The 27,676-nt window shown below is 45.0% G+C and overlaps 2 protein-coding genes across 4 annotated transcripts; both read right to left on the reverse strand.

Moving 5' to 3' along the window:
- Positions 1 to 487: 487 nt before the first annotated feature.
- Positions 488 to 27,498, reverse strand: LOC118080233 (uncharacterized). The gene is given in 9 exon segments (XM_088662490.1): positions 488 to 728; positions 730 to 1,934; positions 7,315 to 7,432; positions 8,898 to 9,032; positions 14,433 to 14,706; positions 14,708 to 16,247; positions 18,637 to 18,751; positions 20,211 to 20,333; positions 26,674 to 27,498. Coding segments are annotated over 9 exon segments (4,359 nt in total). The 5' UTR covers positions 27,484 to 27,498; the 3' UTR covers positions 488 to 689.
- Positions 21,270 to 26,413, reverse strand: LOC148687106 (uncharacterized). Of its 3 annotated transcripts, none has more exons than XM_088664249.1 (3): positions 25,983 to 26,413; positions 24,677 to 24,931; positions 21,270 to 23,154 (listed from the first exon to the last, which is right to left on the reverse strand). In XM_088664249.1, the coding sequence occupies exon 3, from the start codon at positions 23,071 to 23,073 to the stop codon at positions 22,429 to 22,431; it is 645 nt and encodes a 214-aa protein (XP_088520375.1). In that variant the 5' UTR covers positions 23,074 to 23,154; positions 24,677 to 24,931; positions 25,983 to 26,413; the 3' UTR covers positions 21,270 to 22,428. The 3 variants fall into 2 exon arrangements, with proteins under 3 accessions (XP_088520375.1, XP_088520377.1, XP_088520376.1); XM_088664250.1 differs by lacking the exon at positions 25,983 to 26,413 and having other exon boundaries at positions 24,677 to 25,063.
- Positions 27,499 to 27,676: the final 178 nt, after the last annotated feature.

The following is a 27,676-nucleotide window of genomic DNA, read 5'->3' on the forward strand; positions in this document are numbered from 1 at the left end:
TGGAGTCCTCCTGGGCAGTTGATTATCCGCATCAGGTACCTTACAAACATAGCTGCCAAGTTATCCCTTTTTTTAAGGGATTTTCCCTTATGCTGAATAGGCTTCCTCGCGAGAAAGGGGAAAACTTGGCAGCTATGCTTACAAATCAAAGATAAACTTGGTTCAAAATAGAGAAAGCATATTGGTAGAGATCTACTGCTTAGTTACGGCATACACAAAGATGCCGTTCTGGTTCTGCAAGAATTTTTTATAACGTCCCTCTAAATCAGGCATCCCCAAACTTCGGCCCTCCAGATGTTTTGGACTACAATTCCCATCATCCCTGGCCACTTGTCCTCTTAGCTAGGGATCATGGGAGTTGTAGGCCAAAACATCTGGAGGGCCGCAGTTTGGGGGTGCCTGCTTGAAATATTCTGAGCGCATAGTCTGGGGGAAAAAAGCCACAAATGCTTGATAAAACGAACAGATTGGTAAATCAGAAAGAAAATTCTCAAGTTCATGTCTTATTTTAATTAAATACCAATGTGCGGCAGTGTTTGAAATTAGCCAGATGCCAGGCACATTTTGCACCTGGCTACTGGCGACTCATCACTAGACAGCTGTTGCAACTGAAGCAATTTTCCACACTGCAAAAATGTACAGTATATGGTTTCTCCCCTGTACGAGTTCTTTCATGCACAGTAAAGAAACTACTGGAACTGAAGCTCTTTCCACACATCAACTTTCATACAGTTAGTCCCCTGAATGAGTTATCCGGTGTCGAGAAAGGTGGCTACTGCGGCGGTAGCTCTTTCCACACTCCAAACATTTATATGGTTTGTCCCCTGTGTGAATTCTCTTATGTGCATGAAAGGTGCTAGAGTCACTGAAGCTTTTTCCACATTCCAAACATTGATACGGTTTCTCCCCTGTATGAGTTCTTTGATGCACATTAAGGGAGGCACTCTGACTGAAGCTCTTTCCACACTCCATGCATTTAAATGGTTTCCCCCCTGTGTGAATTCTTTGATGTTTAGTAAGGGTCCCACTGTCACAGAAACTCTTTCCACACTCCCAGCATTTATAAGGTTTCTCCCCTGTATGAGTTATCTGATGTCTAGTAAAGCTGCTTCTGTAATTGAAGCTCTTACCACACTCCATGCATTTATACGGTTTCTCCCCTGTATGAGTTCTTCGATGCACAGTAAGGTGGCTACTTTGACCATACCTCTTTCCACACTCCAGGCATTCATGCGGTTTGTTCCCTGTAGGAGGTGTCTGATGTCTTTTAAGGTGAGCACTGCACCTGAAGCTTTCTCCACACTCGATGCACTTATATGGCTTTTCCCCTGTGTGAATTCTATGATGCAAGTTAAGGGAGTTGCTGTAATGGAAGCTCTTTCCACACTCAAAGCACTTAAATGGCTTTCCCCCTGTGTGAATACTATGGTGCATGTTAAGGGTCCTGCTGCAACTGAAGCTCTTTCCACACTCAAAGCACTTATATGGCTTCTCCCCTGTGTGAATACTATGGTGCATGTTAAGGGACCTGCTGCAACTGAAGCTCTTTCCACACTCGATGCATTTATAAGGTTTCTCCCCTGTATGAGTTATCTGATGTGTAGTAAGGTTGCTTTTGCGACTGAAGCTCTTTCCACACTCCATGCATTTGTAAGGTTTTTCACCTGAGTGTACTCTTTTATGTATAGTAAGATTTGAGCGTCTGCGGAATCTTTTTCCGCACATAGTACATTCATGTTTCCCCCCCACTCTGTTAATCTGATTTTCATCTACTTGAGAAGCACTGTGTTTATCCCTTGGCTTCACTGTTTCTCTCCCCTCTTGCTTGTTGGCTCCATCTTGAATCCCCAATTTCCTTTCCTTCTCTTGCTCCTCGGCTCTTTCTGGCCAGACTTCTGATGGTTCCTCCTCATCCAGGATCCCCCAAACATCTCCTGATGGAAAAAATAAATAAAAAATAAAGGTTGATGTAGTGCAAGGGGAACTTTGGGGAAGGATTAAACCTTGGTTCTTGCCCTGCGTAGCTTAACGGGGTGTGGGTGTGTGTAGAATCCTGGTATGTAGAGAATGGAATGTGTGTTGGTTCTCCTTTAAAGAGAAACGTTCCCCTCTTGGTTTTCCCTAATTGCTTTGATGTGATTTATTGCCCCGCCTGGAAGAAAGAAGATGTTATCTGGGTCCTAAGATGGAAGTATAGTGCTAAAAGTTAAATTCACTACAGCTGGGGTAACTTGGGTCCTGGGTTGTAAAAGAGCAATTAATTGTAATTAGTCTGTTAGTCCGGGATGTATGCTACCTCAGACCTGGGAAATTCGGGAGGGATTCATACCCCAGGGCGTTTGTGAATTAACATTCTCACAGTTGTACAGTGGTACCTCTACTTACGAATTTAATGCGTTCCGAACGCACATTCGTAAGTCGAAAAAAAATGTAAGTCAAATCCCATAGGAATGCATTGGGAGAAAAAATTCGTAAGTTGAAGCAACCCTATCTAAAAATTCGTAAGTAGAAAAAATTCTAAACTGCATCCAAAAAATCTAAACTGCATCCAAGATGGTGGACGGAGCTCCGTTCGTAAGTAGAATCATTCATAAGTAGAATTATTCGTAAGTAGAGATACCACTGTATTACCATAGCTGCCAAGTATCCCTTTTTCGCGGGAAACCCCCTTATTTCCAAGCCATTCCCGGTGCTGTCACGGATTTTTATATATCCCTTCAAACTCCCGGATTTCAAAGTAAGCAGCTCCAAGTCCCTCCCCCTGCTGGCCAGGGACTGGGAAAACCTTGCTTCCTTGCAGAGAATCATAGAATCATAGAGTTGGAAGAGACCACAAGGGCCATCCAGTCCAACCCCCTGCCAAGCAGAAAACAACATCAAAGCATTCTTGACATATGGCTATCAAGCCTCTGCTTAAAGACCTCCAAAGAAGGAGACTCCACCACACTTCTTGGCAGCAAATTCCACTGTCAAACAGCTCTTACTGTCAGGAAGTTCTTCCTAATGTTTAGGTGGAATCTTCTTTCTTGTAGGCTTTTCTTTCATTCCCTGCACGCTGAGATTAGCCTGCTTGTTGGGGGAGGGAGCGGAATGCAGATTCAGAGTCTTCATCGCTACCCCTCTGGTTTGTGTGTATCTGTATCACTCTGAGGTGAGGCAAGTGTGTTTTTTGGAGGCTTATTGGCTTTTGTGCACTTTAAAAAAGTTTGCTTTCCTTGTTTTGCTCCCTGCTTAATTAATTTGTGTGTATCTGGGGAGGGGGGCTGTTTGTAGAACAATAGGATTAAGGTCTTTTTCTCAACTCTGTTCATGTTATAACATTTTTGCTGTGAAGAAGAGGCATGTGATCTCTGCTGAGTCAAATTCAGTTTTGAGAACTGCAATAGTAAACCAAGCATCTGTGTTAATATCTTGTAGGCAGAGAAGCTGCCCAATAATCTTACAAAACCTCTGGAAGAGCATGACATTGTGAATGGATTAATCGAATTTATTTACCAAAAAAATTAAACATATACAGCCTTATTCTACATAATTAAAAAACTAATCTTAATTTCATGATGGAATAACCTTTGGATGGTAATATAGTTTCTCAAAAAGCATTTTATTAAAAAAAATCGATTTAAATAAAAAAAATCTCATTTTTAAATATTTTTTTAATCTATTGTTTGAAAAGCACCAAGTCCTCTCTCTAGGAAATTAGAATTCTCTCAATGCGTTCTCCTGTATCCAAATTAGGCCAGACACACAGAATTTTACATTTATTAGGAATGGTGGTTATTTGCATCCAGAGTGTCTGCCTGTACTTGACGCTTCTTAACAGGCAGAAATTCAACATGTAAAGATTTCCTCTTCACTACATGTTCACACTAGGGAAATGTAGTATCTGTGCTGAATGCTCACCTGTTGCGCAGCTTTTAAAGGTACAGCACCCAAGCCAGAGTCCCACATCTTTTTGCACAAGATAGTGACCGCCGAGGACTCCTTATCCCTTTCCCTTCTCCCCTTTTCATTGTAGGTCTCAGAATTATATTATATATAGATGGTTTATATGATTTTATTGTTATATATATGCCAATAAAGGTGTTGAATTGAATTGAACTGACCAATCGTGTCAATTCTGCCAACCCACCCCCCCACAAAAATCCTGGCTACGCCCAGGCTGGAAGACCAGTCTAAAATTACCAAATTGTTTCTGGTACCTGAACACTTTAATAGCAAAAAGTTATTTATTTATTTTAAAAAAATCTATCCTACCTCTCACTCCAAAGATGCTCAAGCTGACTAACGAACAGTAATACGCACAGAATATTACAGAGGTGTGTACAATGTCTCTCTCATATTTCCCCCCTCTAACATTTTAACAAATGAGTTTCGGTTATTGAGACATTGGGAAGAAAAGGGGGGAAGAGGAGGGTGGGATGGGGAGATGGATGGGGCTGGAGTCCATTCTGAAGGTGGGGAAAGATGATGATGTGTAGCCTGGTGTAAATTAATTTGTAGCCTGGGGGGGTTACCGTGGTGTGGACTCTCCCTGAGAATCGTAGACTGTCCCCGGGACAGGTGAGGGTGCTGATCCCTTATTTTCAAATCCAAAACTATGTGTATTGCATTGTTTTGATATGTGGAAATAGGAGCTAGGTCTTTAATCATTGGATCTTGACTGATTAAAGAATCCCTTCGATTGGTTTAAGATCACAATACCTCGTAGGGTTAATGAGGATATATACTCGGCGTGGCCAGTGGAATTGATATTCCAGCTGAACTATTTAAAATTTTAAAAGATGATGCTGTTAAGGTGCTACACCCAATATGCCAGCAAGTTTGGAAAGCTCAGCAGTGGCCAGAGGATTGGAGAAGATCAGTCTACATCCCAATTCCAAAGAAGGGCAGTGCCAAAGAATGCTCCAACTACCGCACAATTGCGCTCATTTCACACGCTAGCAAGGTTATGCTTAAAATTCTACAAGGCAGGCTTAGGCAGTATGTGGACCAAGAACTCCCAGAAGTGCAAGCTGGATTTCGAAGGGGCAGAGGAACAAAAAACCAAATAGCAAACATGTGCTGGATTATGGAGAAAGCTAGAGAGTTCCAGAAAAACGTCTACTTCTGCTTCATTGACTATGCAAAAGCAAACTATGGCAAGTTCTTAAAGAAATGGGAGTGGCCTGATCACCTCATCTGTCTCTTGAGAAATCTCTATGTGGGACAAGAAGCTACAGGCTAACTCAATTGCCTGCGGTTGGCTCTCGCTGGTCATATCCGCATGTACTAAAATGTCTTTCAGATTCTTGGTTCTGCGGAAACCAATACGTGGAGGCATACTCGGACAACCACTGTATTCTGCTCTGGTCAGACCTCACCTGGAGTACTGTGTCCAGATCTGGGCACCACAGTTCAAAAAGGATACTGACAAGCTGGAACGTGTCCAGAAGAGGGCAACCAAAATGGTCAAAGGCTTGGAAACAATGCCTTATGAGGAACGGCTTAGGGAGCTGGGTATGTTTAGCCTGGAGAAGAGAAGGTTAAGGGGTGATATGATAGCCATGTTCAAATATATAAAAGGATGTCATATAGAGGAGGGAGAAAGGTTGTTTTCTGCTGCTCCAGAGAAGCGGACACGGAGCAATGGATTCAAACTGCAAGAAAGAAGATTCCACCTAAACTTTAGGAAGAACTTCCTGACAGTAAGAGCTGTTCGGCAGTGGAATTTGCTACCAAGGAGTGTGGTGGAGTCTCCTTCTTTGGAGGTCTTTAAGCAGAGGCTTGACAGGCATATGTCAAGAATGCTTTGATGGTGTTTCCTGCTTGGCAGGGGGTTGGACTGGATGGCCCTTGTGGTCTCTTCCAACTCTATGATTCTAACCTGGGACTTCTTGTAAAATGTGCCAATGTTTTCTAATAATTTTGGCTATTGAGCTGGATAACGGGGTAAAATCGGACCAAGTGAGGAGATGATCTTTAGATTTAGATCGTTCTGCAAAGAGTGCATATCTAGGCCTATTGTACGCCCCTGCTTGTGCTGTTCTTATTATTTGTTGAGGATAGCCTCTGTTCGCAAATTCACACGCCATTTGGTTGCAGTTTATGTTGTGATCCTCTAGAGTGGTAGAATTTCTTTTAATTCTCAAAAATTGTCCGTAAGGTAAATTACGTTTAAGATGAAAAGGATGAAATGATTTGTAGTGCAAATAAGACAGCCTATCTGTAGGTTTTCTATAGGTTCTAATAGCCAGTTGGTTAGTACTATCCTGGATACAACTGTATCCAGAAAGGTAATGTGTTGACTGTGATAATGGGTGTCACTCAGCCAGCACCTCGTCAAGGTTTACTTTATTTAGAGGTTTCTTTGAGAAATTTATGTTTTTTCTATATCAAGGTTTCTTCTGGGAGATATAAGCTAATTTTTTTTTGAACAATTATTAGTTTAGTTTTAGTATTATTCACTTTATCAATATCTCATTTCAGGGATTTATCATGGCTTAGTTTTGTTTTTGCGCTGATTACATATTCCCGTGATTGTCTTTTTTGCCATTTCCCATTGTGGGGGCAGCAGCGAGGCCGCAGCCTGCCTATTGATAATACAACAGCTCAACTCAGAGCAGTTTGAAATGTCTGGATCTGCAGAGCTAGCTGAAAAACCAAGATAAATAATAATAGGCAAAACAAGTTGATGGACAATGCTGAAATGGCAAGCCCAGAAATCAAGAGGAAAAGACCTTTTAAAAAAAATGGGAAAAGTTTACAATATATTGTAAAGACCATTGTAAGCAGGGTAGAACATTAGCAGGATTTTAACCACGCTTGTAAATGAATGGAAAGTATGGATAATTTGGAATGATAAAATCTGGATAGTATTGACACATGGGGGGAAGTCAGAGTATTCTCAATATTTGGATCTTGATTTTTTTGTTGTTGTATGTTTACATATTTTAAAGTAAAATAAAAGACCACAAAAATGAATAACAACAGTATTTATATATATTTACAACATATATAAAAATGCAACCAAACATTAAAAAACATGAAACTACAGATTTCTGACCGGTACAAGATGCTCTGAGCATATGGAACCTTTTTTGGGTGGCAATACGAGACTGCGTCTTTTAGTGCTGGCTCCCCACCTAAAGAATAGTCCCCCCCAGGGAGGCAACCCAGAAGCCATCACTGGCTAATTGTAGTAGAGAAGCAAGAATATTTAACTTGGGAGAAATACAGGCATTGTGCTGTCCTTTAGCGAGCTTATGGAAGGCATTCCGAGCCACTGAGGTATCCATACCTATCATAACTATTAATGAAGGCGAAAAGGATCCTTACCCTGAGAGGTCACCATCTCATGAACCTCCACCATGACTTCCTTGTACAGAGCTCTCTGTAGGGCGCAGTTGTCGTCAGTGAAATGCAAGGACACCTCCTCAAGAAAGCTCACTGATCCCTGGAAGGACAAAACAAATGCCCTCCTTAAAGACTTTCCAAGGCAAGGTGTGGAAACCATCCCCCCCCCCCCAAGATGGGGAAACTGGAGATTTTACCTTCAGTGTTTGTTTGTTTGTTTGTTTGTTAATAAGACGTGAAAATCTGGATAACTAAATTTAAGACTGGGAAAAATGAGTGTTATGTCCCAGCCCACACTCCCTCCTTCCTTCCCTTTGTCAGGTGTGTAAATACCTAACATGCTGCCAGCAGGCAAAATGGGAGGTGGAGAGGGATGATTTTTTCAATGATGGCTTTAAGCATGCTGGTTTCTAAATTGGTTTGTGAATTTTAGTTGTGTTCTAGCGACCATTCGATTACTGTGCCACTTGGGAGACCTTTTCAATCAGATGGCCAGTTATATCCTATGGGGCCCTCCTTTTTTAACGATATATTTTTAGTACATACATTTTGCAGATGAGCAGTTTGTGCTGTGTTTAAGTTTTTCTCATGGTTTAATTTGCAGTGGACGTATGGCCTTTGATACAAAAAAAGCCAGAGACTTAATGGAGGAGGATCATCTCCTGCCATTGTCTGCAGCTCCTTCTGCACTCTAGGTGACTTGGAAACTAGAACTAATCCAGAATGCAGCAGCTAGACTGGTAACTGGGAGCGGCCGCCAAGACCACCTAAGACCTGAAAGACCCACATTGGCTCCCAGTACGTTTCTGAGCACAATTCCAAGAGTTGGTGCTGACATTTAAAGCCCTAAACGGCTTCCGTCCATTATACTTGAAGGAGCGTCTCCACCCCTATCATTCTGCCCAGACACTGAGCTCCAGCGCAAGGGCCTTCTGGCAGTTCCATCGCTGCGAGAAGCCAAATTACAGGGAATTAGGCAGAGGGCCTTCCAGGTAGTGGTGCCTGCCCTGTGGAACACCCTCCCATCAGATGTCAAAGAAATAAACAACTATCTGACTTTCAGAAGACATCTGAAGGCAGCCCTGTTTAGGGAAGTTTTTAAGGTCTCATGCTTTATTGCGTTTTTAATATTCTGTTGGGAATTGCCCAGAGTGGCTGGGGAAACCCAGCTAAATGGGCGGGGTATGAATGAACAAAACCATAATAATAATTCCTCTTGCTCATCCCTGGCTGGCTGGAGACTCTCCTGACTCCCTGTTTACTCCCCGCCATTCCTCCCCATTTCCTCCCATGCGGCCTTTACTGGGCGATACTTCTGGTTTCTCTGGAGAGAGGAGCGTGAAAAAAGGCCGCAGGATGAGGCCAGAGGACGGTGAAGGCCAGCGAGCAGCGTCGCTTGGGCGTCCCTCTTCCCCTCCCAGGAGAAGACATTTCCCTGTCACCTCTTAGTTCCCCCCCAGGAGGGACGCGGCTCCATCCCTTTTGCGCCTCTTCCTCCCGGCGTGCCCCTCCCTCTCTCCTGCCCTCCAATTCCGCCCCTGGATCGGCCGACTCCCCCCAGTTACCCGGCTCCAGTGAGGACAGCCGCCGACAGGCCCAAAATCTCCCCGGGGAAGCGGAACAGGAAGCGGAAGCTCCGCCTCTCTCGCCAGTCTTCCCTTCCGCTCTAGGAATCGAAGCTCTGGCGCCTCTGTTAACCGCTTCGGAGCCGCGGGCCAGATAGGGAGGAGAGGCGTCCGGCTGGTCTATGGCTCTGAAGCAGGAGGGAGAAGCCCTGCACGATGAGGCCAGCGGCGCCCCCAGTACAGGATTATCCCCCCACCCCTCCGCAGGTGCTCCAAGCAAGATCCGAGTTCAAGAGCAGCTTTATCCTCACCTTTAGTAGTATATTTATTTATATCCCGTCTTATCCTAAGAGTCAAGGCAGCTTTTAAAGGGGTTCCCATAGTTATAAATTCTGAAAGGCAGGCGGCATTAAAAGGGGAGGGTCTGCAAACGTTTCAAAGATCCTGGCTGGATTAAAGATGCACGTTTGACCTCTCAAGGTTCATGCATGGGGAACATGTGCCTCTCTCAACAGCTGCAGCCAGTATAGTCAAGACATAGATAATTTTTTATTGATTTTTCTCCATACAGACATTTATCTATGAAATCGCAATATAACAAAGGAATACACGTCTTTGAATCGTCCAAATTAATTGGTGAAGGAAAAAGAAGGGGATACACAGATACCAGAGTCCATTCTAACTGTTCTGAAGAAGTGTGCATGCACACGAAAGCTCATACAAAAATAAAAACTTAGTTGGTCTTTAAGGTGCTACTGAAAGAATTTTTTTATTTTGCATTCTAACTGTTGTTATTTTTCAGAGAGTTCATCTAAAGCGGCTGGGAGTTCCAAAAGTAGGCTATGGAGGCCTCTTTCAGTTGGTATATATTGCTCCATGGACTTGCACCCGGATCTTGCAAGAGTCATCTGAGGCCCAAAGTGGTGGCTCAAGTGGTGCTTGTGGAATCCTCTCCCCAGGGAGACTCGCCAGGCGCCATCTTTACCTATTTTAGGTTCCCATTTCACCTAGGGTTATGATGACCCTCAACCTGAGGGGCTTTTAAGTACTTGTGGGCTCTTCTAGCGAGGCAGTTTCCTTGTATTCGTACAGATGTGTTTCATACGTTCCCATCAGTTTGATGGTTGTAAGTGGTATTGATGTTTATGCAGTGTTCTAAGTCACCTTGAATCGCTTTTGTGAGCAAAGTGACTAATTAAAACGAATAATGGTGATAATTAGAGATGTAAAATTTCCAGCAATTCTGAAGCCACGGGGGGGGGGGGATGTTTCCTCCCCGATTTTTCCCAGGGTGTGTGTGTGTGGAAATTTTGGAAAAATTGAAAAAAAAAGTTCAGTGTGGAGTAGTTTTACAAATAGCATGAAAAACCGTGTAGACAATATATGAAAAAGTGAATGTCCACAAGGGGCTTTTGAGCCATGTGATAATGAAATCACTTTATAAGATCTGGATTAAATACAAAGAATTACTGGAGCCAAAGATACCATTGTGGACCTCAGCCACAGAAGCCATAGCAGTTAAAAGGAGGAATATGAAAGGAGAGTGGCCCACGTACCGATTGTTACTAGAACTGGATAAAGATGAGCCAACTTTGAAGAAATATGTTGAAATCAAAAGCCATCTGTCAGATTGGCCCCAATATTTTCAGTTAAACCAAAGATTGTGTACAGATAAGAAGGTCTTGCAAAAGAAACACCCAAATTCTAAGAAGACTTAACTCACAATAAAGGAAAACACATTTCACAAATTTATGACGGTTTATTAGAATGGGAAGTAAAAAACGAACAAGTTAAAGTAGTAATGGTAAGGTGTGTGCAGGACCTTGGATATAATATCTACATGGAACAATGGGAAAGATTGTGGAGGACAGATATTAAATTCACAACAAGCTACAACCTTAGGGAAAACACTATGAAGATGCTATACAGATGGCACCACACCCCTTTAAAACTCGCTAAAATGTATAAAGGCAGGTCGCCAACATGCTGGAGATGCAAAAAGGACATAGGATCTTATTTTCATATGTGGTGGAACTGTGTTTACATTTTTTAAAAGACCAGAAATCTTCATATTAGGTATATTACCAATAGAATTTTAAGATAAATTTAAGACCATTGTTTATGCAATCACGGCAGCCAGAATAATAGTGGCAAGAAACTGAAAAAATGAAATCCTACCAACGAAAACAGAGTGGCAGACTCTTATGATAGAATACCTGCAACTAGCAAAACTGATGGGAAGAATCAGAGGAGTGTTAAACCAGAAAGAATACGGAGAATGGAAAACATTTAAAGAATATCTAAAATCCTATTGTACAAACAACAATATACTTGTAGAACTAGATTGATACTTGTAAGTAAAAAGTGTATTAGATATCATAATGGATACACACACACACACACACACACGAAATAACATAAAGCTGTGCAAGAAAATATAGATAATATAAGCAGTATAATGAGAATGATCGGACGTTTTACATTTTAAAATGCTAGCAGTATTTAATTGTAATATATTGTATTTTTTCTGTTACTCTATTCTTTTCTAAACTTGTATTGTTTTTGCTTTGTATGATTTGTTTTCTACCGTATGTATATATGTCTATGTGGGAAATTAATATTTTTTAAAAAGGAACACAGTGTAGATAAAAAGTATTATGCTTACAATAAAACAACACCCTTAGCACCAACAGCAAATAATGTTAAGGTTTATTTTATCTCATTTTCTGAACTACTGCTATCGTTTTCCATTTCTTCTTCCTTTTCCTTTTTGTCATTTTTCTCATGGACTTCTAAAAAACAGCTTTGCGGGTAAATGGGGAAAAAACTGGTCCCCCACCCAATTTTCCCAGTGGACGTGGCACTGTTCCTTTTAGCCTCCTGCACATGAAATGGATCCGACTGCTCCTACTTGGGGAGGCTGTTCTACTGCCACCGAGGGCTAAGCTTATTTTCAGAGGACTTTTCACGAAGCGGAGGAACGTTTTCTCTTCTCCCGGCAGACGCTCTCTCACGTGGCCTTATATAGGTGAAATGTTCTGGCCCACATTTCTCCACCTCCTTGATATTTGCTAGTTGCCCAAGTAATTCTAACCTACCCGTACTACATTCAGAATGAGTTATCTGCCACCGGTGCTCTAGCTATCTCAGCAACTACTTCATTGCCCTCAGATCCATGGAAAACCACGGGGCTGTCCGGGCCCCATGCAATCGGAGAGGGTGCTTCGGAGCCAAACAGTCATTAGCGCTGGTTAACTCCACATTCCAGTGGGCCACCAGGGAAAAGCTGAAAGGCCATCAACATGGGATAAAGCATACCACTCTCTGGAAACCATTCGGATCCATTAAGTGATGGGGGTGGACCATCCAAATCCGTCCCACCTCCCTGCAAAGGGGAAGGGTCGCGGATAAGTCCAGTTGCACCAGGAAGGGATCTGACCATGGCAGTTCTTTTGTTTCAATTTTACAGTCAGATCACCAACATCCATAGAGGTGAACACCAGGTCTAAGGCATGTCCGTGGCTATGAGTTGGGCCAGACATATTCAGAGACAGCCCCGTGGAGACTGTGCTTTCCACAAAGTCCCGAGCGGCCCCTTCTAAGGTCGTGTCGGCGTGGATATCAAAATACCCTGGGACAACCAAACTTGGTGTCTACAGAAGCACATCTGCCACAACCTGAAGCAGCTCGGGCAGGGAATCCTTGGTGCAGCGGGGAGGTCGGTACACCAAAAGGAATCCGGTATGACCCCTATTGCCCAACTTCCAGAACACGCAATCAGAGAACTGGGTCTTCCCAATAGGACGCCTGGTGCAAACTAATAACTTCCTAAAAATTACTGCAACAACCCCCTTCCCGTCCACAAGGCCTGGGTTGCTATGTGTAAGAGAAACCTGGTGGACAAGCAGTGGCAAGGACAGGCCCATCTGCTTCATCCAACCAAGTCTCTGTTACACATGCCAGGTCAAGTCCTCCATCCACAATCAAATCATGGGTGGCAGTGGTCTTATGAATCACTGACCTGGCATTGCACAGCAGCACCTTCAGGTCATGTGGGTTTCCCTTGCCGATTCCTGTATCCGTCCGGTCAAGACCAGACCCGGAGGCAGCGATAGTCCTCAAACAACAACTGAAGCTGCCTCCTTGGTAATGACATGGTCTGGTCTTAGCATAACTCCTCCTCCTGCCCATGATCACGGAGATCGGTTGTCCCAGTGCATCCCCCCTCTGTGGAACTTGCCCGTCATTTTGTTGGCTGGGACCCACTCCCAGGCAGCCCTGACCCCTCCCCTTAAGAACAGAATAAAACCTATTAATAACAACAATATCCCCCCCACATATATTCAGTAAAATAGAAACACCGTCACCCAAACTCACCCCCACCCACCTTTCCCCCATCTCCCTCTTTCCCCCCTTTCCTTCCCAATGTTCCCAATGTCTCAACAAATGAAACTGATCTGTAAAAATGTTATGAGACATTGCACATATTTCTGTAAACCAAGAAAATAATAACAACAAAAAACAAAAAACATAAACATACCAAAATTAAACAAATTCCTAAACCCAACTAAACATCCATCCCACCCCCACCCCAAGAAGAATTTAAAAAGGTAAAAAATAAAATTTCAAAACATTTTAAAAAGAACTCTGCACTCTTCTGAGTTCTCCTGGGCAGCAACAGCAGGAGCAGCAGCTGTCCTTAAGAGGCCTGTCGGGCCCCGCCCTGGCCAGGTGGTGAGAGGCAGGGATAGGACCTGCAGGCACTCACAGCAGTGGAGTCCTCCTGGGCAGTTGATTATCCGCATCAGGTATCTTACATAACAAATCAATAAACTTGGTTCAGAATAGAGAAAGCCTATTGGTAGAGATCTACTGGTTAGTTACAGCATACAAAAAGATGCCGTTCTGCAAGAATTTTTTATAGCGTCCCTCCAAATATTCTGAGAACATAGTCTGAAAAGTCACAAATGCTTGACTAGAGGAACAGATTGGTAAATGAGAGAGGAAATTCTCAAGTCCTTGTCTTATTTTTATTAACTACCAATGTGGAACAGTGTTCGAAATTAGCCAGGTGCCAGACACATTTTGCACCCGGGTAGTGTCGACTTTTATATGCCTGTTGTCTTTGTCCATGGAGTTTTCTTGGCAGGGATACTGGAGTGGCTTGCCAGTTCCTTCTCCAGGTGGATCACGTTTAGTCAAAACTCTCCACTATGACCTGTCCATCTTGGGTGGCCCTGCATGGCATAGCTCATAGCTTCTCTGAGTTATTCAAGCCCCTTCGCCACGACAAGGCATTGATCCATGAAGGACAGATCGTGAAGCTGAGGCTCCAATACTTTGGCCACCTCATGAGAAGAGAAGAATCCTTGGAAAAGACCCTGATGTTGGGAAAGATTGAGGGCACTAGGAGAAGGGGACGACAGAGGACGAGATGGTTGGACAGTGTTCTCGAAGCTACGAACATGAGTTTGACCAAACTGCGGGAGGCAGTGCAAGACAGGAGTGCCTGGCGTGCTATGGTCCATGGGGTCACGAAGAGTCGGACACGACTAAACGACTAAACAACAACAAGTGTCGACTTATCACTAGACAGCTGTTGCAACTGAAGCTCTTTCCACACTCCAAAAATGTATATGGTTTGTCCCCTGTACCAGTTCTTTCATGCACAGTAACCACTGTAACTGAAGCTCTTTCCACACATCAACTTTCATAGGATTACTCCCCTGAATGAGTTATCCGGTGTCGAGAAAGGCGTTTACTGTGGCGGTAGCTCTTTCCACACTCCAAACATTCATATGGTTTGTCCCGTGTGAGTTCTTTGATGGATAGTAAGGGTACGACCTTCACAGAAACTCTTTCCACACTCCAAGCATTTATAAGGTTTCTCCCCTGTATGAGTTCTTTGATGCAGATTAAGGGAGGCACTCTGACTGAAGCTCTTTCCACACTCCATACATTTAAATGGTTTCTCCCCTGTGTGAGTTCTTTGATGTTTAGTAAGGGTACTACTGTCGCAGAAACCCTTTCCACACTCCCAGCATTTATAAGGTTTCTCCCCTGTATGAGTTCTTAGATGCACGATAAGGTGGCTACGGAACCTACATCTCTTTCCACACTCCCAGCATTTATATGGTTTCTCCCCTGTATGAGTTATTTGATGCACGGTAAGGTGGCTAATTTGACCAAACCTCTTTCCGCACTCCAGGCATTCGTGTGGTTTGTTCCCTGTACGAGATGTCTGATGTCTGTTAAGGTGAGCATTAAGGGCTCCACTCTGACTGAAGGCCTTTCCACACTCCATGCATTTATACGGTTTCTCCCCTGTATGAGTTATCTGATGTCTAATTAAGTTGTTACTGTAACGGAAGCTCTTTCCACACTCAATGCACTTATGTGGTTTTTCCCCTGTGTGAGTTCTTTGATGTTTAGTAAGGGTACTACTGTCACAGAAACCCTTTCCACACTCCCAGCATTGATAAGGTTTCTCCCCTGTATGAGTTATTTGATGTCCAGTTAAGTTGTTTCTGTAACTGAAGCTTTTTCCATACTCTATGCATTTATATGGCTTGTCCCCTGTATGAATTCTCTTATGTGCATGAAAGGTGCTATAGTCACTGAAGCTTTTACTACACTCCATGCATTTATACGGTTTCTCCCCTGTATGAGTTATCTGATGTCTAATTAAGTGGTTACTGTGACTGAAGCTCTTTCCACACTCAATGCACTTATGTGGTTTTTCCCCTGTGTGAGTTCTTTGATGTCTTTTAAGGTAAACATTGCAGTTGAAGCTCTTTCCACACTCAATGCACTTATGTGGTTTTTCCCCTGTGTGAGTTCTATGATGCACGTTAAGGTACCTTCTGCAATTGAAGCTCTTTCCACACTCCCTGCACTTATAAGGTTTCTCCCTTGTATGAGTTATCTGATGTCTAGTAAGGTGGCGTCTGCAACTGAAGCTCTTTACACACTCCCTGCACTTATAAGGTTTCTCCCTTGTATGAGTTATCTGATGTCTATTAAGGTTACTTCTGCAAATGAAGCTCTTTCCACACTCCATGCATTTATAAGGTTTTTCACCTGAGTGTACTCTTTGATGTATAGTAAGAGTTGAGCGACTACAGAATCTCTTTCCGCACGTAGTACATTCATGTTTTCCCCCCACTCTGTTAATTAGATTTTCATCTACTTGAGAAGCACTGTGTTTATCCCTTGGCTTCACTGTTTCTCTCCCCTCTTGTTTGTTGGCTCCATCTTGAATCCCCAACTTCCTTTCCTTTCCTTGTTCCTCGGCTCTTTCTGGCCAGACTTCTGATGGTTCCTCCTCATCCAGGATCCCCCAAACATCTCCTGATGGAATAAAAATTTAAAAATTTAAGGTTGATGTAGCTTTTTCATTATCAAAACTCAAGGCCTGGCAGTATGTTAAAAGACTATTGGAGGGTGAAACATCACCCCAAAGACGTTTTACATAAAAGGTGTTATACCTGGTTTTAAAAAAGCACCACCATTTAATCAATAATTATTAATATCTAAACTACAGAGCCCAGGGCTTGCCGATCAGAAGGTCAGCGGTTCAAATTCCCGCGACGGGGTGAGCTCCCGTTGCTCGGTCCCTGCTCCTGCCCACCTAGCAGTTCAAAAGCACGTCAAAGTGCAAGTAGATAAATAGGTACTGCTCCGGCAGGAAGCTAAATGGCGTTTCCGTGCGCTGCTCGGCTTAGCCATGCTGGCCACAGCAGTACATGTGAAAAGAATCTAGGAGTCTTGGTAGACCACAAACTTAACATGAGTCAACAGTGTGATGCAGCAGCTAAAAAAGCCAATGCAATTCTGGGCTGCATCAATAGGAGTATAGCATCTAGAATAAGGGAAGTAATAGTACCACTGTATTCTGCCATGTTCAAATATATAAAAGGATGTCATATAGAAGAGGGTGAAAGGTTGTTTTCTGCTGCTCCAGAGAAGCGGACACGGAACAATGGATTCAAGCTAGAAAAAATAAGATTCCACCTAAACATTAGGAAGAAGCTCCTGACAGTAAGAGCTGTTCGACAGTGGAATTTGCTGCCAAGGAGTGGGGTGGAGTCTCCTTTTTTGGAGGTCTGTAAGCGGAGGCTTGACAGCCATCTGTCAGGAATGCCTTGATGGTGTTTCCTGCTTGGCAGGGGGTTGGACTGGGTGGCCCTTGTGGTCTCTTCCAACTCTATGATTGTATGATCCTATGACCCGGAAGTTGTACGCAGGCTCCCTCGGTCAATAATGCAAGATGAGCGCCGCAACCCCCAAGTCGTCCACAACTGGACTTAACGGTCAGGGGTCCCTTTACGTTTACCAGGCCGCCCCCTGACGGGGGATTTACCTTTACCTTTACCAGGCCCCTTTACTTTACCTTTACCAGGTCCCTTTACTTTACCTTTACCTTTACCAGGTCCCTTTACCTTTACCAGGCCGCCCCCTGACCATTGATAATACAGCATCTCAACTCAGAGTGATTTGAAATGTCTGGATCTGCAGAGTTTGTTGAAAAACCAAAATAAATAATAATAGGCAGACCAGGTTGATGGACAATGCTGAAAGGGCAAAATTAACTGGGAAAGTTCATAAATCAAGAGGAAAAGACCTTTAAAAAATAATGGGGAAGTTTACAATTTATTTACAAGACCATTGTAAGCAGATTAGAACATTAGCAGGATTTTAACCACGCTTGCAAATGAACGGAAAGTATGGATAATTTGGAAGGATAAAATCTGGATAGTATTGATATCCAGTTGTAAATACTATCACTAGGACCCATGGGAGGGATGAGGGAAAGCCAGAGTATTCTCAATATTTCGATCTTGAATTTTTTGTTGTTGTATGTTTATATATTTTAAAATAAAATATAAGATCAAAAAATGAATAACAACAACAGTATTTATATATACTGTATTTACAACATATATAAAAATGCAACCAAACACCAAACATTAAAAAACCATGTATATCCTATAGATGCAACAAACAAACCAATACATCAATAGAAATCCATAACAACAACAATTTAACTGTATCTCTCTCTCCTGGGAGGAATAATCAAGTATCCCACAAATGAGGATCCCCCACAGAAAATAGTGTTTTTAGTATGCTTTCCCTACCATTCTCCACGCTAGATTGCCACAATGCATTATACTTCAGGATGCGATGGTTCAGAAACTACAGAGTGCTGACCGTTGCAACATGCTCTGAGCATATGAAACCTTTTCTGGGTGACTGTCTTCAACTCAAGTAATAATAATAATAATAATAATAATAATAATAATTTATTATTTATACCCCGCCCATCTGGCTGGGTTCCCCCAGCCACTCTGGGCGGCTTCCAACAAAACAGAAATTCTAAAATACAGAAATCCATCAGGGTGCTGATTTTGACCTATGCAGCTCAATGACTGCTTCTCATGAATCCACCAAGAGCATGCATTCATCATCTGAGGTCCTTCTCACAGTGCCCTCCCCAATTGAGGTGCAAAGAAAGATAATACAAGAATGGGTCTTTTAGTGGTGGCTCCCCACCTAAAGAATAGTCTCCCCAAGGGTAGCAGAGAAGCAACAATATTTATTTTCAGTCAGGCTTCTGGCCTTTAACTTGGGAGTAATACAGGCACTGCAACGTCCTTTAGCGAGCTGATGGAAGGCACTCCGAGGCACTGAGGAATCCATACCTATCATAACTATTGACGAAGGCGAAAAGGATCCTTACCCTGAGAGGTCACCATCTCATGAACCTCCACCATGACTTCCTTGTACAGAGCTCTCTGTAGGGCCCAGTTGTCCTCAGTGAAATGCAAGGACACCTCCTCAAAGCTCACTGATCCCTGGAAGGACAAAACAAATGCCTTCCGTAAAGACATTCAAAAACAAGGTATGGAAACCATCTCCCCTCTGCTCCCACTCCAATGATAGATGAGGCAACTGGAGATTTTACCTTCAGTGTTTGTTTGTTTGTTTGTTTGTTAATAAGACGTGAAAATCTGGATAACTAAATTTAAGACTGGGGAAAATGAGTGTTTTGACCCATGCCATACTCCCTCCTTCCTCCCCTTTCTTAGGTGTGTAAAGACCAAACATGCTGCCCAGCAGGCAAAATTGGAAGTGGAGAGGGATGATTTTTTCAAAGATGGCTTTATGCATACCAGTTTCTAAATTGGTTTGTGAACTTTAGTTGTGTTCTAGCGACCATTCGATTACTGTGCCACTTGGGAGACCTTTTCAATCAGATGGCCAGTTATATCCTATGGGGCCCTCTTTTTTTAATGATATATTTTTAGTACATACATTTTGCAGAGGAGCAGTTTGTGCTGTGTTTAAGTTTTTCTCATGGTTTAATTTGCAGTGGACATATGTGGCCTTTGATACAAAAAAAGCCAGAGACTTAATGGAGGAGGATCATCTCCTGCCATTGTCTGCAGCTCCTTCTGCACTCTAGGTGACTTGGAAACTAGAACTAATCCAGAATGCAGCAGCTAGACTGGTAACTGGGAGCGGCCACCAAGACCACATAAGACCTGAAAGACCTACATTGGCTCCCAGTACTTTTCTGAGCACAATTCAAAGTGTGGGTGCTGACCTTTAAAGCCCTAAACGGCCTCAGCTTAGTATACCTGAAAGAGCATCTCCACCCCCATCATTCACTGAGGTCCAGCTCTGAGGGCCTTCTAGAGGTTCCCTAGTTGCGAGAAGCCAAATTACAGGGAATCAGGCAGAGGGCCTTCTAGGTAGTGGTGGCCGCCCTGTGGAACACCCTCCCATCAGATGTCAAAGAAACAACTATCTGACTTTCAGAAGACATCTGAAGGCAGTCCTGTTTAGGGAAGTTTTTAATGTCTGATGTTTTATTGCGTTTTTAATATACTGTTGGGAATTGCCCAGAGTGGCTGGGGAAACCCAGTTAAATGGGCGGGGTATGAATGAATAAAACCATAATAATAATTCCTCTTGCTCATCCCTGGCTGGCAGGAGACTCTCCTGACTCCCTGTTTACTCCATGCCATTCCTCCCTATTTCTTCCCATGCGGTCTTTGCTGGGCGATACTTCTGGTTTCTCTGGAGAGAGGAGCGTGAGAAAAGGCCGCAGGATGAGGCCAGAGGCCGGTAAAGGCCGGCCATCCAGCAGCGTCGCTTGTGCGTCCCTCTTCCCCTCCCAGGAGAAGACGACATTTCCCTGTCAGCTCTTAGTTCCCCCCAGGAGAACTCCATCCCTTTTGCGCCTCTTCCTCCCGGCGTGCCCCTCCATTCCGCCCCTGGATCGGCCGACTCCCCCCCCCCCCCAGTTACCCGCTTGAAGGGAGGACAGCCGCCGACAGGCCCAAAATCTCCCCGGGGAAGCGGAAGCTCCTCCTCTCTCTCCAGTCTTCTCTTCCGCTCTAGGAATCGAAGCTCTGGCGCCTCTGTTAACCGCTTAGGAGCCGCAGGGCAGGGAGGGAAGAGAGGCGTCCGGCTGGTTGCCGGCTCTGAAGCAGGAGGTGGAAGCCCTGCAGGATCAGGCCAGCGGCGCCCCCAGGACAGGATTCCGCCCCCCCCCGCAGGTGCTCCAAGCATAGCTGCCAAGTTATCCCTTTTTTTAAGGGATTTTCCCTTATGCTGAATAGGCTTCCTCGCGAGAAAAGGGAAAACTTGGCAGCTATGGCTCCAAGCAAGATCCGAGTTCAAGAGCAGCTTTATCCTCACCTTTATAATTATAAAATTATTTAAAATATCCTTCCAGTAGCACCTTAGAGACCAACTAAATTTGTCATAGGTGTGAGCTTTCGTGTGCATGCACACTTCTTCAGATACACTTCTTTAGATCTGAAGAAGTGTGCATGCACACGAGAGCTCATACCTATGACAAACCTAGTTGGTCTCTAAGGTGCTACTGGAAGGATTTTTTAAATTTTGTTTTGACTACATCAGACCAACGGCTACCTACCTTTAGAATTATATTTATTTATATTCCGTCTTTTTCCAAGAGTCAAGGCAGCTTATAAAGGGGTTGCCATAGTTACAAATTCTAAAAGCAGGCGGCATTAAGAGAGGAACTGCAAACGTTTCAAAGATCCTGGCTGAAATCAGAATTAGAAAAAAATTAAAGATGCACTTATTTTGTGAAATCAGCTGAGAAGAGAGGTCCAGCGGCTGTAAAAAGATGTGTGTTTTTAATATGTTCAAATGACCTGACAGAATCTCAAGTTTGGATCAGCTATTTCAGATCAAACCAAATCCCTTCCAAGTGTGCCTCCCTTCTATGCATGTTTGACCTCTCAAGGTTTACATCCCACCCAAGCTCTTCCCTCTAGTCTTCTTCCCCTGCTTCAGGCATCAGAAACATGTGAGTCTCTCATCAGCTGCAGCCGGTATAGTCAAGCCATAGATAAATTTTTATTAATTTTACTCGATAGACGTTTATCTATGAAATCACAAGATAACAAAGGAATACAGGTCTTTGAATTGTCCAAATTAATCAGAGAAAGAAGAAGAAGGGGATATACAGAGATATCGGAGTCCATTCTAACTGTTGTTCTTTTTCAGAGAGTTCATCTAAAGCGGCTGGTAGTTCTAAAAGTATTGAGGCCTCTTTCAGTTACATATTGCTCCATGTACTTGCACCCAGACTGTGCAAGAGTCATTTGAGGCCCAAAGTGGTGGCTTAAGTGGTGCTTGTGGAATCCTCTCCCCAGGGAGGCTCGCATGGCACCATCTTTACCTATTCTGGGCGCCCATTTTAGTTATGATGACCCTCAACCTGAAGGGCTTTTAAGTACTTGTGGGCTCTCCTAGCAAGGCAGGTTGCTTGTATTCGTGAAGATGTGTTTCATACGTTCCCATCAGTTTGATTGCTGTAATTGGTATTGATGTTTATGCAGTGTTCTAAGTTGCCTTGAATCACTTTTGTGAGCAAAGTGACTAGTTTATATGAATAAAGATGATTGTTCTAATCCCTCACTGGGGTTGCTGATGGAAGATGACAGGAGCAACAACCAGAGGGCTGTTGTTTCCCCATCCCAGAATTAGGAGAAGAGGGGAAAGGCCTCTGGACCAAGGATGATGAACCTGTGGGTCTCCAGATATTCTCGGACTACAGCTTCCACCATCCCTGACCCATTCACCACACTGACTGAGGCTGATGTGGGTTGAATTCCAACAAGCCTGGTGGGCCATGTGCTACCCAGACCTACTGCAGCCCACAGACAACCCCCCTTTCCTAGGTCCTCATGTCTTTATTGGCCAGCTACTGCCTCTTTCCCCCTAGTTCTCCACCTTCTCTTTCTCCTTAGATGCTTTTTCCTTCCTCTCTCTCTTCCAACCGTCTGCAGAGTGTCTTACTGCTTTTATACCTCACCTCCCCACCCTATCAAGCAATAAGCAGCCGGCTTGCTGCACCCATCTATAACACATGCACCCCCTTCAGCCAATCAATTGAAATCGAACGAGGAGCATCTTCAGAACAGAGGCTTTCCCATGCTTGGGCCAATGTTACGAGTTCTTCCTTTTTCCTTCCGGGGGTTGGGCCCTTCTACGTTTCCTCAGAGTCTGAAGGGGGGTCGTTCCCCCGATAGGAACCTTTATAGGGTCTCTCACTTTTACGGGCTCCTTCGTGAGCAGCGAGACAGGAGCTGCCGCCCATGTTTGTCGCGCGGGCTGCCCGGTTGTGCTTCCTCTTCTCCCCTGTGTGAGTTCTCTCGTGCTCTGTCCGGTTGTAGCTCTGCCTGAAGCTCCGCCAGCAGTACGAACACTTGAACGGCCTCTCCCCGGTGTGCAGCCGCCGGTGCCTGGCGAGCTTTGACTTGCTGAGGAATTTCTTCCCGCAGTCGGGGCACTCGTAGAGCTTCTCTCCAGTGTGGAGCCTCTGATGCGTGTTGAGGCTCCGCTGGTGTATGAAGCTCTTCCCGCACGCGGCGCAGCGGAAGAGCATCTCCGCCGTGTGTAGCCGCTCTCGCCTGCAGTGGCCTGGCGCACCAAGCTTGAAAGCTCTCTCAGGAAGCGAGGCAAACGTCTTTTGTTTGGGCCGTGGCAGTGTTTTGCTGGGGGCCTTTTCCTCTGCCCCACAGGTAGTGGATTGGCCTGTCCTTCTCTTCAGGGCATTTCCTTCCTGCCACTTCCTGCGCTGACCCTCAGAGGCCTCCCTGCTTTTTTCAGCCCGAGCCACTGTGTTCTCCATTGCCAATCTTGAAACAACTGCTATCGGTTCAGGTTGCTCCACCCCGGTGATTCTCTTCGTTCTCACTCTCGGGCCAGTAACCTGTTAGAGTTGAAAGAAGGGAGTGGAGTCAAGATGCTGCTGCTGGGCACATGGAAAGGGAGGAGATGAGAAGAGCCCCGCAGGGTCAGACCAAAGTCCTATCTAGCCCAGCTTCCTGTTTCCCATGATGCTCAGCTCACAAGGAGGGCATGAGGAAAACAGCCCTTCCTCCTGCTGTATGTCCCCAAGAGCTAGTATTTAGAGGTATACTGCCTCTGAGACTGGAGGTTCTACTGCACTGTTGCAGCTAATAGATATTGAGAGACTTCTCACTGGTATTTTTCTCTCACCCTCTGGACCAGGAGGTGAGGAGCCCTTGTCAATCCAAGGTCTATGGTCTCCTCTGGGCAACCTTCCATGTCCCACATGCCATTGGTGGGTGGGGCCAAAGGCAGAAGTGAGTGGAGCAATTGATACAAAATTTATTTTTTATGGGAAGCGAAGTTTCTACCTGCACTCTCACACACCCCTCTGTCCTCTGTCCAGACGAGCAAGCAGGCATCCTTATCAGGGTTCTAGGACAAAGCCCATCTACGCAAAAATGTCTGAGTGTATAAAACAAGGCTGGAAAGGGATGAGGCCTGTGGAAGGTCCCAAGGGCTAGATAGAGATGCTTGGAGGGCTGCCCTCCAACCCTGAGTTACAGGGCGAGGTGTGTATGTGGCCTGTCTAGTTCAGCATTCTGATCAACAGAAGTATAGTGTCCAGGTAAAGGGACGTAATAGTACCACTCTATTCTTAAAAAAGGATGCGGGTGGCGCTATGGGTTAAACCACAGAGCCTAGGGCTTGCTGATCAGAAGGTCGGCGGTGAGCTCCCATTGCTCGGTTCCTGCTCCTGCCAACCTAGCAGTTCGAAAGCAGTTCAAAGTGCAAGTAGATAAATAGTTACCACTACAGCGGGAAGGTAAACGGCGTTTCTGTGTGCTGCTCTGGTTTGCCAGAAGTGGCTTTGTCATGCTGGCCATATGACCTGGAAGCTGTACACCGGCTCCTCTGTCTTGGTCAGATCACACTTGGAATACTGTGTCCAATTTTGAGCACCACAATTTATGAAGGACGTTGATAAGCTGCAACGTGTGCAGAGGAGGGCAACCAGGATGATCAAGGGTCTGGAAACTAAGCCTTACAAGGAGCACTTGAAGGAATTGGGTTTAGCCTGGAAAAGAGGAGACTAAGAAGAGATGTGATAGCCATCTTCAAATACTTTAAGGGAGCAAGCTTGTTTTCTCCTGTTCCAGAGGGTAGGACTCGAAACCATGGCTTCAAGTTACAAGAAAGGAGATTCCGACTAAGCATATGGAAAAACTTTCTGATAATAATAGCCGTTCAACAGTGGAATCGTCTCCCTCGGGGGGTTGTGGACTCTCCTTCTATGTGGATTCTCTGATGACAGTTAATATTTGACCTGCGGCTGAACCTCTGCCCTGTAATGCAAGCCGCTGTACAGCTTTTCTCCTGTGTGTATTCTCTAATGTTCAGTGAAGTTTGACCTGTGACTGCGCAGGTGTTTTGTCTCTTACCGGTCTGCGTCACCTGGTGGCCTGGGGCTTGGCAGAGCTCCTTGGAGCCTCCTGCACATGGAATGGATTCGACTGCTCCTGCTCTGGGGAGGCTGTTCTGCTGCCACCGAGGGCTACGCCAACTCTCTGAGGCCTTTTCACGAAGCGGAGGAACATTTTCTCCTCTCCCGGCAGACACTCTCTCGCGTGGCCTTAATCGGGTGGAATTTTCCGGCCCACATTTCTCCACCTCCTTGATACACACCCCTCTTTCGTCTGTGGAGAAACGAGAAAATGAAATACAGAAAGTCATTCCCTGGGCACACAGGGGATGCTTTTCCCCAACGAATTTTCCACCATGAACCTAAGTTTAATTTCCTGGACGGGTCCAGAAGTTTGGAAAGAAAACCACAAAAAGCAGCCTTACACCTTTCGGCCCAACTAGGCTAGAATTACTTAGGCAACTAGCAGCTGCCCAGGGGCCAAATTCAGCCTTCCAAGTCTCTCTGTCTGGAACTCTCCCAAGGCCACAACCTCTCACTAGCCTGGCATGGCCCCCTGGATAAGGTTCATGAAGTGCTTTGAACCCTAGACATGACTATAAAAATGTTGAGAACATGAGGAGAGCCTACAGCCAGATGAAGTCAAAGCCATCTAGTCCAGCATCCTGTCATCACCATGGCCAACCAGATAGATGTCCCAACAGAAAACCCAAAAGTATGTTTACACATCCAATATTTCCTTCCCTTAGCAAAGACAATCAATAAGTCAGTTGTTATTGGATCAACCAAAAGACACAGGGGAGAGGAGATAGAGAGAAAAACAGCGGAAATAATATTTGTCGTTCTTTTTTTTGGCTATACTGCCATTTAAGCTCAGTCTTTCTCTAAACGTACTATAGTATTGATGCTAATTGCTTTGTTTGTGTAATTGTTGTTATTGATATTCAGGAGCTTTCCCCATTTTGAATACTGTGTTGATTGGGATTATATGTGACTTGTTCCGTCCTACTTCTAATGGCTTTTACCCCAAGCAGAGCAGAAAAATGAAAGAACACTACTGAAAATAGCCTTGGCCAATTGCAAAAGCCCTCTCAGAAGCCAGCTTTCATCCGGCACCAGAAAGTAGACAGTGACAGGCCTAGGTGGTCCTCTCCAGGGTTGGCATTCCTTGGACCTGGGGCCAACACAGAGAAGGTTATCCTCCTGGGTTATGCCTGCCCACTTCAGTCAGCAAGGGCCTCAGCCACTGAATGGTGCATACAACATATGGCCACATGAGGGAATTTAACCAAGACACCAGAGAGCCACACGGCATCTCAACTCACCCAGTGAGCCGAAGTCTCCTCCATCCAGCTCCAGCTTAGCCTCCACCTCCTCAGATGGGATCTGCTTCTGGAAATGAGCAGAGAACATCCCTTTCAGCAGGGAGATGCAAGTGCTGGAAAGGGCAGACATCTTGGGAAGGGGAAGACAAGTCTCCACCAATCCACTCCCAAGGAGTGAATGAACTGCTTCCTCTTGACCTCTCTCAGGCCAGGGAAGGACTTGAATTACTGAGATGATTTATAGACCACATTTTGCACAGGCCACAGAATGCTCTGTAATAAAAACAAGGAGATAAGAATACAAAAAGATAACACAGAATGTTAGAAATAGACAAAAATAAAATGAAATGAAAAGACTATTACAACATGGCTTTCATCCCCAAAGAATTTTGGGAATGGTAGTTTGTTAAGGGGACTGAGTTTTGCATGGAGACCCCTATTCCGCTCACAGAGCTAAAATTTCCAAAAAATGCTCGTGAGGAGGATTTGATTGTTAAACCACTCTGGGAACTACAGCTCCGTAAGAGGAAAGGGGTTTCCACACAAATCTCAGCCCCCTTAAACCATGCACCTCTTTGCGGGTGTTTTGGAGGAATGTCACGGGCTGTTTGCACAATGCAGTAGGGTCACTCTGACATCACACAGCTGCCACATTGATACCAGATCATCTCAGGCTAAAAAATGGCCTCACCTTTCCCCGCTTTTGCGTTTCCTCTTGCAGGAACCCCTCAGCCAGGGCCACTGCCTGGGAGCAGGTCTCCGGCCCGCACTCCCTCACCCAGCTCTGGATCTCCGCCGGCAGGATGGTCAGGAACTGCTCCAGGATCAGCAGCTCCAGGATCTGCTCCTTCGTGTGCCTCTCGACTTTCAGCCACCGGGAACAAAGCTCCTGGAGCCGGCTGTAGGCCCCCCTAGGCCCTTCAGCCTCCTGGTAGCAGAAGCCCCGGAAGTGCTGATGCACCTTCTCCCTCCTCGTGGCCTCTTCTCGCAAGATGGCCACCTTCACTTTCCCATAATCCTCCTTGTCTCTAGCACTCAGGCTGCTGAAGGCCCATTCGGCTTCTCCACTGAGGGCCGGCAGGAGTTGGGCCGCCCACTCTTCCTTGGGCCACCGGCAGGCTTCAGCCACTTTCTCGAAGGAGGCCAGGAAAGATTTTGTGTCATCCCATGGGGATGGCTCCTCTGGCAATGGTGCGGTTCCCTGTTGAGACTGTTGGGACTCCACCATCTTCAAGAAGTCCTGCCACCGAGATTCACACTGCTGGTGCAGCACATCTCCTGGTTCCTGTTTAACCTGTTGCGCTGGTGCCCTTTGAACAAATCCCCTGATTCTCCCTTCAGAGAGCACTGTCGAGGACTTTCCTTCATCTACCTCCTTGTCCCCCGCTTTGGGAATTGCTGGGCCATGCTCCTGAATTTCGAACCCCGGCTGCATCCACTTCTCCAGGGCTGCCTGGAACTGGAGGCTGAATCCCACTGTGGGAATCTGTTCGGCAGCCATTTTGTTTCCAACAAAGGGCCCTTGTGTCCCAGTGCAGAGATGGGCTGCTGTGTGCAGAAAATGGCGCTTCTTGGATTGCGAAGTAGCTTTCTGCTCTTTTGTCGGTCTCTAGAAGAGGGCTATAGTGCTTGAGACTGACGTTAACGGGACCCCCTTGAAAAGAGAAAACAGGGTTTCAGGAGCCGAGAAAGAA

Source organism: Zootoca vivipara, chromosome 2 (genome assembly GCF_965207765.1).
Source record: "Zootoca vivipara chromosome 2, rZooViv2.hap1.1, whole genome shotgun sequence".
In the NCBI taxonomy this organism is placed as follows: domain Eukaryota; kingdom Metazoa; phylum Chordata; class Lepidosauria; order Squamata; family Lacertidae; genus Zootoca; species Zootoca vivipara.